The following is a 16998-nucleotide window of genomic DNA, read 5'->3' on the forward strand; positions in this document are numbered from 1 at the left end:
AGAGGAGAGGAGAGGAGAGGAGAGGAGAGGAGAGGAGAGGAGAGGAGAGGAGAGGAATAAATGGTGAAACAAAAGTAATCCAGAGCCAAGCAGAAAAAAATGTGTACACTATAAATTGACAACATCTGCAGAAAAACAATAACAACAAATGCAAGGCAACAACATGAGACAGATGATGCAGTGCCCCTCTGGACCAATCAGTTAAAAATGTACCCACTTGTTTAGACCAGTAATTGCACAGCCCCAGCATTAGTCCCTTTAGGCTAATCAGTGCAGTTCTGACAATGTTAGAAACAAGCGATGAGATGCATCATTTGCCCGCAAGTTTTGCCCAAGTCAGGCAAAATCAGACTAGGAATCATGTGAGGCAAAAATGGAAACAGTACAGGCAGAGAGCTTCATAACAGAAGGAGGGTTACGTATATAGCGATGAATCGCCCTTTCAATAAAAATCAGCAGGCAGCTAATCAGTGTCGCCCACTGCTAATAATACAGAGGTGGTGATGTTCCTTAGTCAAAATGAAGGGTGTCTACAAAACCTGCCCAAGGGAGTTTAGAAATTCCCATCAAAAAAACTGAAGATATGTGGAGGAAATGGCTAAAAATATCATAAGCTGAATGATGTACACAGTGTGCCACAACAATCTGATTCCAATTCAATTCTGGTGTATTTATACAGCACCAAATCACAACAAATCACCTCAAGGTGCTTTGAATTATAATGTAAAGACACTCGCAGGATTCTGGAGAACAGCCCAACAATGAAATGAGCCCCTATCAGCCTATACTTGGTCCAGCCTTAACTTTATCAAAAAGGATATTTGTGAGTGTAATAAACAGTAAGTGATGAGACATCTGTGTCTTTTTTTTAATATGACAGTGTCCTCTTTTATCACTGTGGGAAACTCGCGCAGGCACACCTGTAACCAACATTTTCTCCAGCAAAAACACTTAGTAACCAGTAGATACCACAGTTACAATGAGACAGGCTTTAGTAACACTGAGCAAGAGTTTACCATTCACAATGTGGCAGTGTGTTCTGCTTTATTAACAAAACTCTCAAAGTCCAGAAGAGAAACAAAAGCAACAATGTTTCTGCCATGCCACAGCATAGACCCGGTGAAAGTCTAACTGCTTTTCTTTAGCATACACAGCATCACACTGAATGGATGATGTTTGGTGGTTACTGTTGGTCAACTAAAACCATGTGAATATGTGGCATTGGGTTATGGAAATTATTACCGGTTTACTTTTAGACAAAGCGATTCATTACCCTATCAAGAAAGTACTCTGCAGATTAATTCATTACAAAAACAAATATCAGTGGCGGTCCTCAGTGTTAACCAGTCCAATTGAAAAACCCTTTCAAGGCCATGATGTTGGAGCCAGGCTTCTAGCAACTTTGTCTTGCTAACTATTTTATTTTGTGAGGCCATCATAGACGGTAGTTTTGTGCTGATGATCACATTTAGCCCAAAGCACAGCTGAGACTCACATGGCTTTAAAGAACTTTTAATAAAACCTCCAAACTTTAAGAGCAAATCACTGCACTATTTCTATAGCCTTTCAACATGCTATCAAGCTATTCCATAACTGCCCTACTACTCGGACTTTGTGGCAGGTGCAGAAGCTCTCATTAAGGTGGAATTCAGTCATCCCGTTTGCCTTACATGTACTTTGGTTTGTGCATTTCCAATTTTTGCTGATTGTCGGAAAAAGTCACACAAACAAAACAAAAAGAAACTAAACAATTGTAGCACCTTGATGCCTTCTGCAGTCCCACTTTTAGCTCGGTGCCATAGCACAGTACAACTTTACCCATGTGCACTGTAAATATTGTAGGCCAGACACCTCATGAATGGAGAATCAGGAGGGGGAAAAAAAGTCCAGACACTATCAAAATTTCTGCTTCTCTAAAGACGCAGCATGAAACGTAGCCCGAGAGCTGCTGCGATCCAAAGATATCAGAATCAGCTTTAATAATAAAACAATCTTAGTCACATGCTCAACTGAGTGAAAGAAGGGCCTCGGGAGGCTGTATGATGTCTCACCTCGGAGGTCCTCTCCAATGCCCAGAGCCAAGCCATCTTTGGTCCACTGAACAATGCCAGAATAGTTGAATACAACACAGGACAGGATCACCCTCTGGCCCCGCACCACCGACTGGTCTGCTGGCTCCTGAGAGAATCTCGCTGTCCAAACTGGTGGAGAAAACAGAGGGATAAGTTATGGAATTATAAGATATTTTTATGTGTACACTCTAAAGAGAAGCTTAAGTAAAAATCATTCGTTCAAGTGTATCGGCCTATACCTTTTATGGCTAATTGATTCAAACTTTATTCTCCCAGCAGCAACGGAAGGCCATAATTACCACGTTTGATCACACAGTGGCTCGTGGGCATTAAGTGCAGGGCAGCAAAGAACAGCGTGGTGAGACAGGGGTGTCAGAAAAGAGCAAATCAGAGCAGAACTGGAGAAGAAAGAAAGAGAAAGAATGAAGTGGAAGAGGCAGTCAACGCTCACTCACGAGAGGAGATCAAACTGACAACTTCAGCCATAGGGTGTCTCACACCCCCTTTTCTCCCTCACTCCTGACTTTTATTTCTCCAAAACTCCCCGATCCTCCCTCTCGTTTCCCTCTTGTTTCTCCCTTCTTCATTCCTGCCTATGAGTCATCTCCCAGGCTTCCACTCCCCAACCAAAACTACAGTGGCTGTCATTGTCTACCACACTCTCGCACTCCAGTTTGTAGCCCACTACCACCATGAGGAAAGCGGGTGTGTGTGTGGGGGGGCTTCAGCCACTGTTTCATGCAGTACGATGACGAGTTGTAATTAGGTGTCCCCTGAAGACATGGTGCACGTACGATACACGAGAGACAGCCGCTGCAAGATTTGCTTCAAATCTTCAGTCTTTCCATTCGGTCTCTCGCCTCCATTTTTTCCCTCTCTCCCACTTGTTATTTCGAAGAATCTCGTACTGTAGATCATTAACCCACTGCTGCATTGTACACACCCCCCAGCCCCCACCTTCCTCCTCCTCCTTTGTCATTGCCTCTCTTCTTCTGTTCTCTCTCTGTAACGTTGTACGTCCTTTACCCAAATTGCTTCGCGTCACTCCCTGCTTTTGGTGTATATGTATGCATCCCCACTCGCCTCCTTCACTTTGTACATCTATAATTCTGTCTATAACTGTCCTTTTGCTTCCTCCACCTCTCCTTTCCTACAGTGTGTACACACCTCTCTCTTTCTATCTACATACATAACGCCGTATATATCCTTTTACCCATAATGCTTTCTATTTCTGTGTTGCTTCTCCTTTGCTGGTTGGAAGGGGGTTTGAGGCGGACTGTCACAACTCATTTATCACATTAAATATCAGCCCTCTAGCACTTTCTCTCTCCCTCTCTTTCTCATCCCCCCATTCACCCATCTCTCTCTCCTCTCGCTTTTTCCCCTCACTCCTTTTTTCTTCACCTTCTGCCATTTCCATCTCTTCTTCTCACTTGTCCACTCCACTTTTTTTTATCACTTGTTTTGCCCTTCTGTTTCCCTTACACCCTCTTCCTCACTCATTCCCTCACACTCTCTTTGAGCCCTCCAGCGCTTTTCCAAAGGTTTCCATCTCTCTCACTTTTTTTAACAACTGCCATATGCCTCCGCACCCCACCTCCTGCCTCCCCATCATGACCCTCAGTGCCCATCTCTCGCATTCCCCATCCCTTTCACAAACACAGACATGCACTCTCTCCCCATCATGTCATATTTGGTGTGATCTGCAGAGGTTCAATATGCCTGATAATACAAAAGAACCCAGTCATGCAAAAAGATTTCTGTACCAATCACAACAATGGCTCCTGACAGTGCAGCACATTAATATTCTGAAGATAAAGGAGGTGTGCAAGGATACACGGTGAAAAGGGAACTGGATGCAGATGGAGCTTTGCAGCATGCATACCAAGAATAATTCAGTGTGTTGCCCCAAAAAACATATTCTAGTCCTTAATCTGCTCCCTGAGGACCCCAAAGAACTAAATCGATGAATTAAGATTAAAAAAAAGATGACAGAGCAAAAGTGAGTGGCCCTGAGAAGTTGGGAGTAAAATGTTCTTAGTTAAAGGCTTTTAACTAAGAATAATGAAAAGTCATCTCTCAGTAGTGAGCAAGCACATTAGTCCAAAGCTACATGATCCTCCTAATGGGCACTCAATACAAGCTTGACTCACTGTGTTGAGATAAATAAGGAACTTGTGATTGCTGTCTAACGCTAACAAATCAACATGAAGCATTTCTCAAACTAGAATCTACATCTGTCTGTTTTGAAAATAAAAGAACATCAATTCTTAAAGGGCCTGAAATCATCCTCCAATATCCTCTTACCGTAAGCAACAGATTCCTCATTAAAACACACAAAAACACGTTTGTGTTATTTGCATTATTAAAGATTCGTATCCATGTTTTTCTCTGTTTGCTGCCTGACTGATTGAAGTGGGTGCAGCTTCGTTGGAAAAAAAACTTACGTTACATACTCCCGTGCACGCAATGCCAGATTAATGTTCTTTTTAGATCTGTTTGTTTTCTAACGGGTTTTCATTGCTGTGATTTAAAAATCAAGCAAAGTTGCAAGCTGCACAGTCAAATCAATGTGCTCAAACCAAGCAGAAGACACTGCGAGTGAAAAATGAACCTGAAAAATTAAGTGCCCGCAGTTCCTCCCATCAGGAGGCTGGTTCTAAAACACTGACGGTATATAAAAGATGGATGTAGCTTCCAGGTTCTGAAAACCTGCATTATCACTAATGGGCTACAGTTATAGACTCCTTACATTGCTAAAAGGCTTGTACTAGTACAAAGGCCTATGGATAAACTAGGGTATGCTAATTGGGTAATGACTAGCAATTTGCAAGTTATTAAGCAATGAGAACAGGGCGTTCCCCAGCTTCACAGTCGGGTTCACATCATATCCGGTTTGAAAAAACCAAGACGTTTAAGAAAGGCCAATAAAAGATCTGGGCTTCACAAAAGAATCAGCGAGTAAAATCAGTGTAACAGTGGTTACATCCAGCTTTTGTATACATGTTCCAAAATGGAATTAGTCAGCTGAATTTCTTGTGCAATAGATCTATTTGCTGAAAAAGTCTGCTTTAGTTCTGGTGAGTAAAAGTCTCAAATAGGTATCTATGTCTGGAGTGTAGCCACACAGCCAAAAGAGTACCAAAAGATGCAGACTGAGCTAGATGCTCTTAGATATCCTAGAGTGTAATAACGGACTGAAACAGAAAAATGGCAGCACTGCATGTACAAGGATGCCAGCTGCTGTTAAGCCCCTGAAGAAGAAGAAGAAGCTGTGTCCGGTATCGTAGCTGTGTCCAAATTCAGGAACCACATCCTCCTCTGCCCGCATCTGTAGGCCGATTACGTTACAGCGACACGACGAAGGCCGTCCAAATTCGAAGACTCCGACAAATGCGGCTGACAAATGCGCCCTTCATTTCTCCAGATTTGAAGGATGGGTCGGGTGTATACTTCGTGGCCCAACCTATCCCAGAATTCATAGCGCAGCCCAGCTCAGTTTCCAACAATGGCGGCAGCTAGTTAGTTTTAATATTACTCTTATTATTCTTTCTGGGTCACAAAATAAACGTTTAACATATTTTCAGGCAAGAATGTAGCTGTGTAAACCTCAAATATCTGCTCAGTTTATCAAGACACCACATATTTTCAAAAGCGCTCCGACGTTTTCGGAGACGTCTGTTACCCACTAGCTCGATAGCGAGCCGGGGTTCAAGGCTCACTAGAGCCGTGAGAACACCGGACTCCCGGCAAATCGTTTTCAAACCCACCGCCGTCTTTTGCTACTCAGGTTAAACATGATATATACATAACTTAAAATGTTATTGTTTGGCTTTTTTCAGTATTTTATTTGTTCCTGAGTAAATCGGTTTGGCTGAGATTAAAGTTATAGTTTTTACACAGCTGAATAAACGTCAAGCAGACAGCTGATTATCAGAAGTGTGAGATGCTCGAGAATATACTCCGGTGTCCTGTTATATTTTAGATAGCAAGGAGTTTATTAAACTTCTCCAAAACAATCTGCACATTTCATTAAAATTTAATAAACTATCATCTTGTCTTTATTTTTAGCTAGCACATACCTTAAACACTTAAAGCTGTAAGCTAATGATAGTTATATAAGAGCAGATGCTGCTGGTGCAATAAGCTGTATGTTTTACGTCCAATGGATGCATGATCTGATTAGTCGACTAATTGCAAAAATAATCTGTGACTAGTGGACTATCAAAATAATCGTTTGTGGCAGCCCTATTGTCCAAATATATTTACATTTGGCTCCAGGAAAAAAAGACAACCTGACAGCAACCAAAATACTGCCATCAAGACTTCAGGAGATTTCATAAAAAAGTCTGTACAGTCTATTGCCGAAACACACAAAAACACAGCAGGGATAATAAGTCTCAGTGGGATTGTCATTATGAACAACGTCTTCGTTTCCATTGGAAATAAAGAAATGCTGATTGCAGTGCGTTGGTGTGGCATGCTCTCTTTGCACAAGATAAATCAAAGGAGTGGCTGGAATCTGATTCTCATACGCCGGATCTAATGAGATGGTACAGTGTGTAAAGATCCAGTGTGCCTTGAGCAGTTAATGTAAATAAAACATTAATGCAGAGGTGATTAAGGTAGAAAAGGAATAATTAGCTTGGATATTGCCTGCCATTACAAAAAAAGATCACTGTCGATGGCAGATTTTTGATGGTAGATTTGTCCTTTAATTTTCCTGCATGCACCCCAATTAAATGAAAGTTGCACTTTTCTAAAGCTAATTACTGGGATGCGGAGTGTGGATTTATAGCGTCTTAAAAAGCGTGACAAGCCTTTCTCAGTTATACATGGTGTAAAGAGAGTTTATCTGGGTTTAAACTACCCCGCAACCTCGACAGTAGCCTGAGGGCAAGTAAATCCTTCCTTCCATCACCTCTGCTACGGTAGCTGAAGGTATTCCCTCAGTAAACCGAAAACATAATCCAAACTGAATACTCCTGAGTGGAGGCTACACAATCTGCAGAGAAAACACCCATGCAAAGGCTGAAGACTGAAAACATTGACTCATTTAAACATGTGCTCATCGCCTTCTGATTTCCATATTACACAGTTAACACTTGTCAACATGAGTGTATGTGCTCGTCTCTGTGTGTTTAAAGAAGGAAATCTACAAGCGGCGAGTAGCCAGAGTGAAGGAAAGACAGGAGAGTGCATGCAAGAGAGCTTGTATTCTCTCATTATGTGGGTTATGCTGCAGTGACAAATTTAGAGTGTGTCCTGATTTCCTTGAGTCCCCGATCCCCAAGACACCACCGGGAGACTCCGAGCACCCTGTCCCCACGCAAACGACGGTCACAAAGGGATGCTTGCAGACACGCACGCGCCCGCACACAAATAGGCTGCAAGGATAACCTAACCTTCGCCACATGGGCAAACCATTTCCTGTCAACGCACACATAAACACAACCACTCAAAACCCCAACCATATAATTGACACACAGAGGCGGTTTCCTGAACATGGATCACACCACAGCTTGGCGTAAACCATCAAGCCAGCGGCGCATCTTCATCTCCGCTGGGAATGGGTCTCGGTTTGGTCTGGGATTAAGTACAGCCCTAGCCAAAGTTTGGAAAGGGATTAGGATTAATCTGGGGCTAAGGACAACAGCCCCTTGCAGACACTGAGACACCAACCTCTGCTTGTCAAAGCACAGACAAAGCCAAAGGCGAGCGCATGCTGCCTCGTCGGGTGACTCACCAAAAGCATGGCCACACATCACCACAGTGTGAACTACTACAGCAGTTTAGCCCGGGAGCACCTCTCGCACCACGCAATGGTGTTTTAATAGCAAGGTAATGAACCATCCATTTGAAAATCACCGAAAAGGTTTATGCGTGCAAAGACGTTCAGAGCTATTTTTAGCGAGCGTGCTCCTTATACGTCCCCCATTTCTGAAAGTGCCGCACATTCTGCTGTTAGGTGGCGACTGTCAAAACTTGTTTGCACCTTTTAAACACACGTTTGCTTCACCTCAGTGGGATATGAGACAAAGCTGGAAGTGATGCCATGCAATCCACAGTTCTGGCAAAGGCTTGACTGGTGGCATTCAGTCTCATTGAATTAGATGCTATTAAATAAAAAGCCATTTGTATGGATTGTTATGCATCGATCTAATTATCTTTGTGTCTGGCCCCCTCCCCGTACCCCTCCGACAAAGTCCCCCTGCCTTCCTCTCCCTCGCTCTCCTCCAGCCAATCCCCCGCCTCGGCTGGATCACGGACTTGCGTCACCATAGCAACAGCTGACGTGTAAAGTAACTGCCCAAAAAAAGTTTTCTGTACAAACGCGTCTACGAGCGCACCCGCGTCTGTGCATCTGTGTCTGATGAAACCCTCCCTCGTGCTTGGTACACCCATTTTCCTGAAAAAACATTTTTCAATGACCTCATCCTCCCTCCACCTATTCAATTAATAGCCAGACGGCTACGCTGGGCTCTCATTATTTCTCTGTTTCAGCCCTCACTCCCTCTCTGTTCGCCGTTAATCAATCCCCTCTAAATTGATTCTGTTATCTCTCTAATTCCATATCGCCGCCGTGTGTGGACGATGCGTTGGTGCTATGGAGGGGCTGCCGAAAATGAGATGCAGGAGCGGGAGAACAAAGAGACGGCGAGGTCCACAGACACCGAGCTGTGAAGTGTGATGGAGGATGACATCATTGTTTCAGGACAAAGTTGCAGCCATAGGAGTCGCACTGGCTCACCCTCTCGCTGTTTGCAGTATATAGCATACATGTAGCTGTGTGTGTGTCGCTCTGTGATCATATTTGTTTTTTCTTCCTGAAAAACTGACTTGGATATATGAGGTTTTAAAGCCCTACCGCACCGTGTAAAAATGCTCAGACTATGTAGCCTACATACATTTTAATTTACTCTATATGCGATGAATGGCAAGAATTTTTAATTACATTAAATAAATATATTTATTCAATGTATTTCTTAATTGTCTCTTTGTTAGGTCAATAAAATATACTCACATGTGAGTCTATGGTGATTCTTTAAAACTAATTATTTCTTTCAAACAATAAGCAGGGAAGCACCTGTTGTGTATTTCTGAACCCACATCAGTGTTTAAGATACTGAAATAACACTGTGTGTTTGTTATTACTCACCTCATGTATCCCCATCACGTGCCACTGAAATATAATAACTATTTTTATGTCTTTATTTTGGTTCTTCAAAAGTTTTGCCAGCACAAAATGTATGTGATGCAAGAGATGAAACGTCTTGTCGTCTAAAGCACTTTGGGTCATCAGTAAGACAGGAAAACTGCCATATAAATCCTGGTCTATTCCATTGCTACATTTCCACTGAGGGGATGTGTATACCGAAGCATGTGTTTGGCCCATCTAGTAAGTGCTTTTCAGGCACATGGAGGCAGCGGTAGACCCACTCAACAGTGACATTAACATATCCTTCAATCTTATTCAGCACTGTTACAAGCAGGATGTGACGTTTGGTTGGTATAGAATTTGCCTTCCTCCCCTCACTGTGATTGGACATTGAGTAAAAAACCGTGCTTTTTTTATACTAACTGAGTGATCTGCTTCCATGAAAACTCAGTTTGGTAAGGAAATTGCTAAATAGCCCCGTAAATTGAAGTCTCCATTCTTTTTGCTGAATTGAGATAGAGACTAGCATATGAAGTCCTGTGTAGACCTGGTCAATATTAAATACCATGAAGCAAAGCACCAGTTGCACACACAACTCTTCAAACATATCTGTAGTCACCAGTTGTTGGACAGGCAATGTCAGATTGGCAAATTGGGTAAAAACATATCACCCAAACCTAGCGCAGACAGATTCGGTTTATCCTCAGACCAAACCCTGATACTTAAGCAGCTGAACGCCTCCCTTCTTAAATAGTTCATTTCTATAGCACATTTTACTCCGCAGTGCTCAGATTATTTCAAATATTAAAATTAAAGACTAAAACAAACCTTCCACTATCAAAACTACGATCAATTAATGTCTAATTGATAAATCAGCCAAAGCTTTTAGCGCTAACTCAAGTGTATTCACGTTCTCCATTTATTTAGCTGGCTGTGGGAACTCTACCACCTGTGCCTGTCTTCTTTCAACAACATGGCCGCCTGGCAGGATGGCCATAATAACCCATCACCATGGTGACGGCGCTATAGGAACAAGCAAGTCACATAGATGGAGAGAGGCAGCGAGTGAAAGGAGGCGACCCGCTGCGCCTGCTGACAACGTGTCACTCAAACACAAAGGTGTCTCCTGGAGGTGGGGACGGAGCACAGGGAAGATTAGGGCAGAGGGGAGAGAGAACAGAAAGACTCAGAGACTCCTTCCTTTGTTTGCCGCATTGTCTGCCCGCTCACTCCTTTCCTCTGTCACCTTACCTAGCCGTCCTCCCCCTTACTTGCAGTTAGCGACCCCTCTTTTTCTTCCTCTCTTTTGTGGCCATGCCCCTTCCTCATTGCTTATTCACTTTCTTTTGTCTGGCAGGCATCTTACTTAGAAATTATTACTCCTTCTCCCCTCTACCTTCCACCTTATCCCCCCCTTTCTATCTCTGTGCACATCTTTCTTCTTCTGGAGGCAGGTTTATTTGGAAATAGCAGGTGGAGAGGGAGGGTGAAAATTATTCCTCGGTCTTTGTTTGCCCGTTTTTGATACAACTGTGTGCACACGTGCTCCTGTGAAGGTGTGCAGAGTCGTTTTTCCATGAATATTTGCGCTGGGAAAGTGTGCGTGTGCCACCCTTCCATTCTCTGGGGCTCCACTCATACATTTCACATCTGAAGAGCTTTATTTGTACCAAACCTCTGTTACAGACATTGTTACCATGGCTACAGCCCAGTGAGGACCACTGACACAATGATAGACACAGTGGCCATGGCAACCCTATGATCACTAGTGGGTAATATGATAATTCACGGATGAGGCTTCTGACACATTACGGCCACATGAATATGCTCAATCGCTGGAAAGCCGGCCTGTCGCTGGTAATCCACAAGCCTTTGTGCGGCCAGCGTGCCGAGCGACTGACAAAAGATACTCTGCTGTAACCAAGGGTGAGCAGAACTAACAATAGCTGTCCTCTGGATAAGCTGGAACAAGAGGATACATACATATCAAGCTGCTACTCTGCAGATATGCACTGTGTAGCTTGCGCCACATGGGTCGCCACCGAATTCAAATGGCACAATCAATATCATAATGAACCTGTGATTCCCAGCAGTGGTTCCACATTGACGATAGTTAGCAGCCACACTGCCTCCGAAATCCTCGCGATCGGGCAAGCAGGCAAGGTCCCTCAATCCACCTCGTGTTACAGTATGGTGCAGAGACAGAATCCAGCAAGACTATTTTACAAGCAGCATCCCATCAATAAATCAGCCCTTCCAAGGTCTGCTTTAATTCAATCCAGAGCAATCTAATTTTATTGGTATGTACTGTAGCCTCTTGCAATGTCATCTGTCAGTAAAAGCATCCCATAAAAGCTGGGGGCCTTGACCTGCTAGAGTGTAATAATATTCATACATACCCCCACCCCCTTCCCCCCTGTCCAATATCACCTCCAGTGTCTCGTGTCTCTTTGAAAAGAAAGCTTCTTTGTTAGCAGCAGATACCAAAACACACTAGAAAGCGAGGATTTCTGGGATGAGGATAAGAAATACAGAAAACGATTTTCACAAAAGCAAACATCTGGTTTTTTTAACTCACTGGTCTGTATCGTAGCTTTCTATGTGGGCCAAATATTTGTGTTAGGCAATATGTTGCAATGCAGTTGGAAAACTTAAAAAATAACATAAAATTTTTAAAAAAAATTAAAAATCACTCCCACCAAAAGACAACAAAACAAATGGTGGCCAACTCAGCAGACTCCAACAGCAAGATGTTGAGCTGTTTCACAACTGCAGTTGACTCATGGTTTACTTACCTAGTCAGATTCTTAAGACGACATACAAAAAATGTCAAATATGATGCAAAAGCATGGAAGAAAAAAATAACACAAAACAGCAATAGACTTTGTCAACAGCTGGTATAGTCCCCAAAACTGTAGTGCACTGGTGTTTTTGTTCTTTTTAACTCGTTCCAGTTAGAGAAAATGATTTAATAACGCAGTGGTGTTTTAAACACCTTTTTGCCAACAGTTTGGGAAAGACACATTCCAGCTTTATCACATTATCAGTTTGTTGTGGAAGAACTTCGACCAGCCTGCACAGAACCCTCCATCCAATCAGCTGCACCCCCCACCTTTGGGATAAACTGGAAGATCGCCAAACATCAGTGCCCAAGATCTTGAGGAAAGATTTCCATAAAGCAGGGGTTGCGGGGGACTCCAGGCTTCAAGGATCGGTGTCCTACAGGTTTTAGATGTGTCCTTGATCCAACACAGCTCATTTAAATGGTTAAATTACCTCCTCAACATGTCTTGAAGTTCTCCAGAGGCCTGGTAATGAACTAATCATTTGATTCAGGTGTGTTGACCCAGGGTGAGATCTAAAACCTGCAGGACACGGGCCCTTGAGGCCTGGAGTTCCCCACCCCTGCCCTAAATTGTTGAAGTCCACGTACTTTTGGCCATACAGTGTGTCTTCATATAAACTCGTGATGACTTGGCAAAATGTAAATTGGGTTAATCTGCTTCTAAGAACTTGGGCACACTGGGTTATGGTAAACGTAGCCTTGAGGGTAGAGCATTAAGTTGGCAGCTGTAGTCTGACAAAAGTAAAGCACGCGCAGAACATTGTTTTAAGGACTCGACTCTGAAGCCATTGATGATTATTATAACTAAAAGACGGCTCGCTCATTATTTGCAGTCCGCAACATTTTAGCCTGCAGGCTGTTATAGTCCATGACATGAGAACAGCGAGCGTTGCCGCGCTGTGGTAACCGATTTAGTTGGACGGCTGACCCTAATGCTTTTATCATAAAGGAAAGATGGATGGAACAAGTCAAATCTCTCTCTCTCTCAGACCCTGTCCCTGCTGAGCAGCAGAAACTGGGAGAGGAGAGAAATGAAGTGACATCATCAGCGTAGGCCACATTCCTGAAGAGGGAGGGGGTGAGGAGGAGGAGGCGGGGGAGAGAGGGAAGAAGAGGAGGAGGAGGAGAATGTCCCAAAACTTTTGAGGTTACAGGACCCGCACCCCCCAAAAACACAGACACACTAACACGCTCTCCCTCTGTGTGTGTGCATGTTTTCTAGCACACATTTCTTTGTGTGATAAAGTACATGGGCTCCTCTTCCTCATCATGTGCTCCCTGTTTTAATTCATGTGCTTCTCCTCCTGTCCCCTCCCCCCACTGCCTCCCCGACTCATGCACTCTTCCCCCAACCCCCTACCCCCACCCCCCCACCCCGTCTCTTTCTCTCTCCACCGACCAGAGGAATGCAAGAACCACATCTGGAACTTATTAGAGAGCGAGCAAGAGAGAAAGGGGTAGATGGAAAGAGAAGAAGTAATGGTGGTGGAGGTGGGGAGGGGAGGGAAGTGAGAAAAAAAAGAAGTCCAGGAGGGAACAGAAAGCGAGAAAGAATGAACTTTGGTAAGCAGAAAAGGGATCACGCTGAGACAGAAAGTCAAAGACGAGCAGAAAAGAAAGTTAACGGCGACACCGGCTAATGGCAATTAACCTCAGTGGGGACGGAGTGGGGGAAGCGCTCGGCTGGCACCTCAGATGTGGGTTCAATCAGTTGTGATTCCAGCGCAAACGTAGCCTTTGAACCGGACTCGACCATATTCTGTGTGAATGAGCAGCTTTGCTGTCCCCACTGAGGAGCAGTCGAGCCTGAGTAATAGTCCCTTTCTCTATGCCGCTGGCCTCCCGACCACTCCTCCTCCTTCGTCCTGGTCCCTCTCTCCTCACTCCCGGCTCGCTTTTCTTTTCATCCACAACCTCGTCCTACACTTCAATACTGCCCCGCCACCCACCCACCTCACCACCTCTAAAACAAACAAAAAAAAGAGTGCAATCACTCTCGATTCCTGCTTCACCCACCTGCCCAAAGGACGACCCCCCCCCCTCTCTCTCTCTGTCCCCCTTCCTGCCTTGCAAAAGTTTGGGGTTTTTTTCTATTTTTTTTCCTGTAACCCCTCCATCACCTCAAATTGTTTCTTGCTACAGAAATGTGGCTGTGCCATGTTGGAAAATAACAAGGCCAATAGATTCAGTCAGATGTGATAAAGTGTTCCTCTCTCTTGCTCGGGGGACTGTGCATAAAGAAACATTTTTAAGGGGAAGTTTTTTTTTTCTTTTTTCTTTTTATAACTTGTATGCCGCCGGCCTGTCAAACACAATCAGATTATGAGGCCTTTAAATCCTGGGGCTTCACTTGAGGAACATTTACGTGCATAGCTGCTGAGGATGCTTGCAAGTAAGCGTGCCCGCTTTTGACCGAATTCATCTCGGACCACAAGTCTGACGGCGAATTATCCAACTGCATACTTCTTCGAGGTTTTCGCTGGATCATCGGAGAGCAAGCGAGTACGTTCCTCCTCCCGAGCGCCACTTGAAAAAACATAATAGGACACTCGTGTCCAGAGGAATGCCCTTAAACAAACATATCAACTGAGAGAAGCAATCAACATGTCACACATTGACAAACACCCGCGGGGGACAGAGATGCCAAGAATTTCTTGATTGAATGGAACCCAATGGGGAACAACGGGCGTACATGTACATTATATTACAGCTGGTTCAGTGATTGCTTTCAGTGGCTAATGTCAATTAGAGATGCTTTTTTGGTAAATAGGCTTCATTCGAATCACATAAAAACCATGACCCCAATTCGCATATTAACGGTGGGATGCAGCAGAGCTGTATCTCTGCTCACTGGGATCAAAATTAAAAACAGACTTCTGCCTCGCTACATACAGTCTGTCACTCCGGATCTACACTCTGAGCCACAGAGAGCTCAGTATAGGGGAAAAAAATGGTTCGTTAGCCTCAAAAACCGTAGCAGCGAGCTTTCAAAAAGCATCATATCGCTATAAATAGTTGTGTAAAGTGGTAATCCACTTGGAGGACAAGTTTCTGTAGGTGGAACTTTTATTCTTCATCAGTTACTAGTGCTGCGCTCTCTTTTTTTAATTTCCCGTAGCCATCATCTGAGTCGAAACAAATGAATCGCATCATTTTGTGGCAAACTTTTGATCCCTGGATATTGTTTTCCTAGTATGCATTCATGTGCTAAAAAGTGAGGCTCGTCTATGTGAGATCAGCCCAGACTAACTACAGAATCCTTCTTTTATTTATTGTGAGGACAATAAAAAAGCGCCATATGCTGTGTGATATGGGATATTCCCATGCTAATGAAAAAGAAACCATGCCTGAATCAGAGATAAGAAATCTGTGAATTTATTCAGAGGGAGGAAATGCCACAGATTATTACTGGCAAGAATGTATGTAATGTTGTAAATCAGCAGTTTTAACAGAGTGTTTTAGCACCACACTGGATTCTTTATGAGCCTTTCCCAATTCTTCATTTTTATTTGAGCTATTACAGCCCACTTTGAGTCATTAACATATCGCAGTTGAACCACTGCTTCTCTGATCAAACAACCCCTGAGGAACCCTTCTTTCTCTGGGTGTAAAATCCCCTCTGAGTGTGTCTGACTCTTCCAGCATGTGAATATTTTCTTAGCTGAGGACAACACAGGAATCCGTCTGAGGTCTGTGATTCACAGCCCGGCTGTGTGATTCAGGGCTGGAGAGTACAGTACAGGCAGCAGCAGCTCGTGGCTTGGATGTGCACAAAAGGACAGAGGCTGACAAATGGTACACCTGCACTGGAGCCTTTGTCCGAGTCAGCATTTCAAGCCCGAGGTCTGGCTATAGGTGCAGTGCTGCGAGTCCAACCTCGGGGCTTGAACGCTCATTAGTAAGTTAAAGGAGCGAATTCGCAATGATTGATTATGCAGTAACATTTAACAGCAGCATTAATGGCAGCGCTTGCTTAGGACTTATTACTAGGCTGGTATGTAGATACAAGGCTGGGATCCTGAATCAATCACTCCTGCTGCTAGTACAGACAAACTAACGCTTGCATTGACTTTAAATACCTTAGAACATTCTGATATTCCAAAGCTTTAATTAGCTGCTCCACTAATAACCATCCAATCATTAACACTAGCAGGCAATTATATGTGAGCAAATTGCAGGCTATGGAATACTGTTTTACCCATCTAATGAAAAGATAAGAGTGGGGATCAGAAGCAAAAGAAATTGTGCTCCCAAACCGAAAGCAACTGTTATCTCTTTGGAGGTGATATGAATTCCAGCTCTTTCTGGATTATGTCAACTCCTCTTCTGTTTTTGTAGCCCAGTGCAAAAATTTTTTTTTAAAACTCTCTGGGCAACATTTGAGCTCTCATGTACGGCCCTGCTAATCACGTCTCGGGGAGAGCCTTCAGAGAGCAGATATCTCCTGGTTTGAGAGCGCAGCGTGGAGTAATAATGGATTATACAGCTGTAGCAGACAATGGGACGCAGGGCTTCACACATGTAAAACAGGCTGCGAGCAAGTGTGTCTCATGCACATTCAGTCATGTGGACTGAATGGTTTATGAGGGGGGAGAAATGGGAACGGCATGTGACAGTAACAAGGGGTCAGGGTGGCGAGAAGGGGGATCGGTGGTGGTGCTGCCGCATCGGTTGGCAAATATGTAGACTAAGACGAACCTGCTCCCTAGTACGTGTACATCCTCGCGTGCTTATGTGAACCCTCAGCAGCACTTACTGGGTGGATGCTGAGCAGAAGCAAAAAAAATAAAAAATACAAAGCCTGGCAGACTAGGTGACATCATCCTTTTCTATACCTTCCTTTCCTCCAAACACGCCCCCTACCTATGATGAAGTGGTCTCCTGGCCGCCCAGCAGCCAGCATTGCATTACTCCCCAGTCAT

At 43.9% G+C, this 16998-nt stretch overlaps 1 protein-coding gene across 2 annotated transcripts in view; it reads right to left on the bottom strand.

Moving 5' to 3' along the window:
- The window catches only part of kirrel1a (kirre like nephrin family adhesion molecule 1a), a 32753-nt gene that overhangs the window by 14450 nt on the left and 1305 nt on the right, over positions 1 to 16998 (bottom strand). For both annotated transcript variants that reach the window (XM_005931608.3, XM_005931607.3), the window contains exon 2: positions 2052 to 2201. In XM_005931608.3, the coding sequence (XP_005931670.1) occupies positions 2052 to 2201 (150 nt within the window). The remainder of the gene's footprint in view (positions 1 to 2051; positions 2202 to 16998) is intronic.

This window comes from Haplochromis burtoni, unplaced genomic scaffold, assembly GCF_018398535.1.
Source record: "Haplochromis burtoni strain Fernald_Lab_line unplaced genomic scaffold, NCSU_Asbu1 Contig_143, whole genome shotgun sequence".
In the NCBI taxonomy this organism is placed as follows: Eukaryota; Metazoa; Chordata; class Actinopteri; order Cichliformes; family Cichlidae; genus Haplochromis; species Haplochromis burtoni.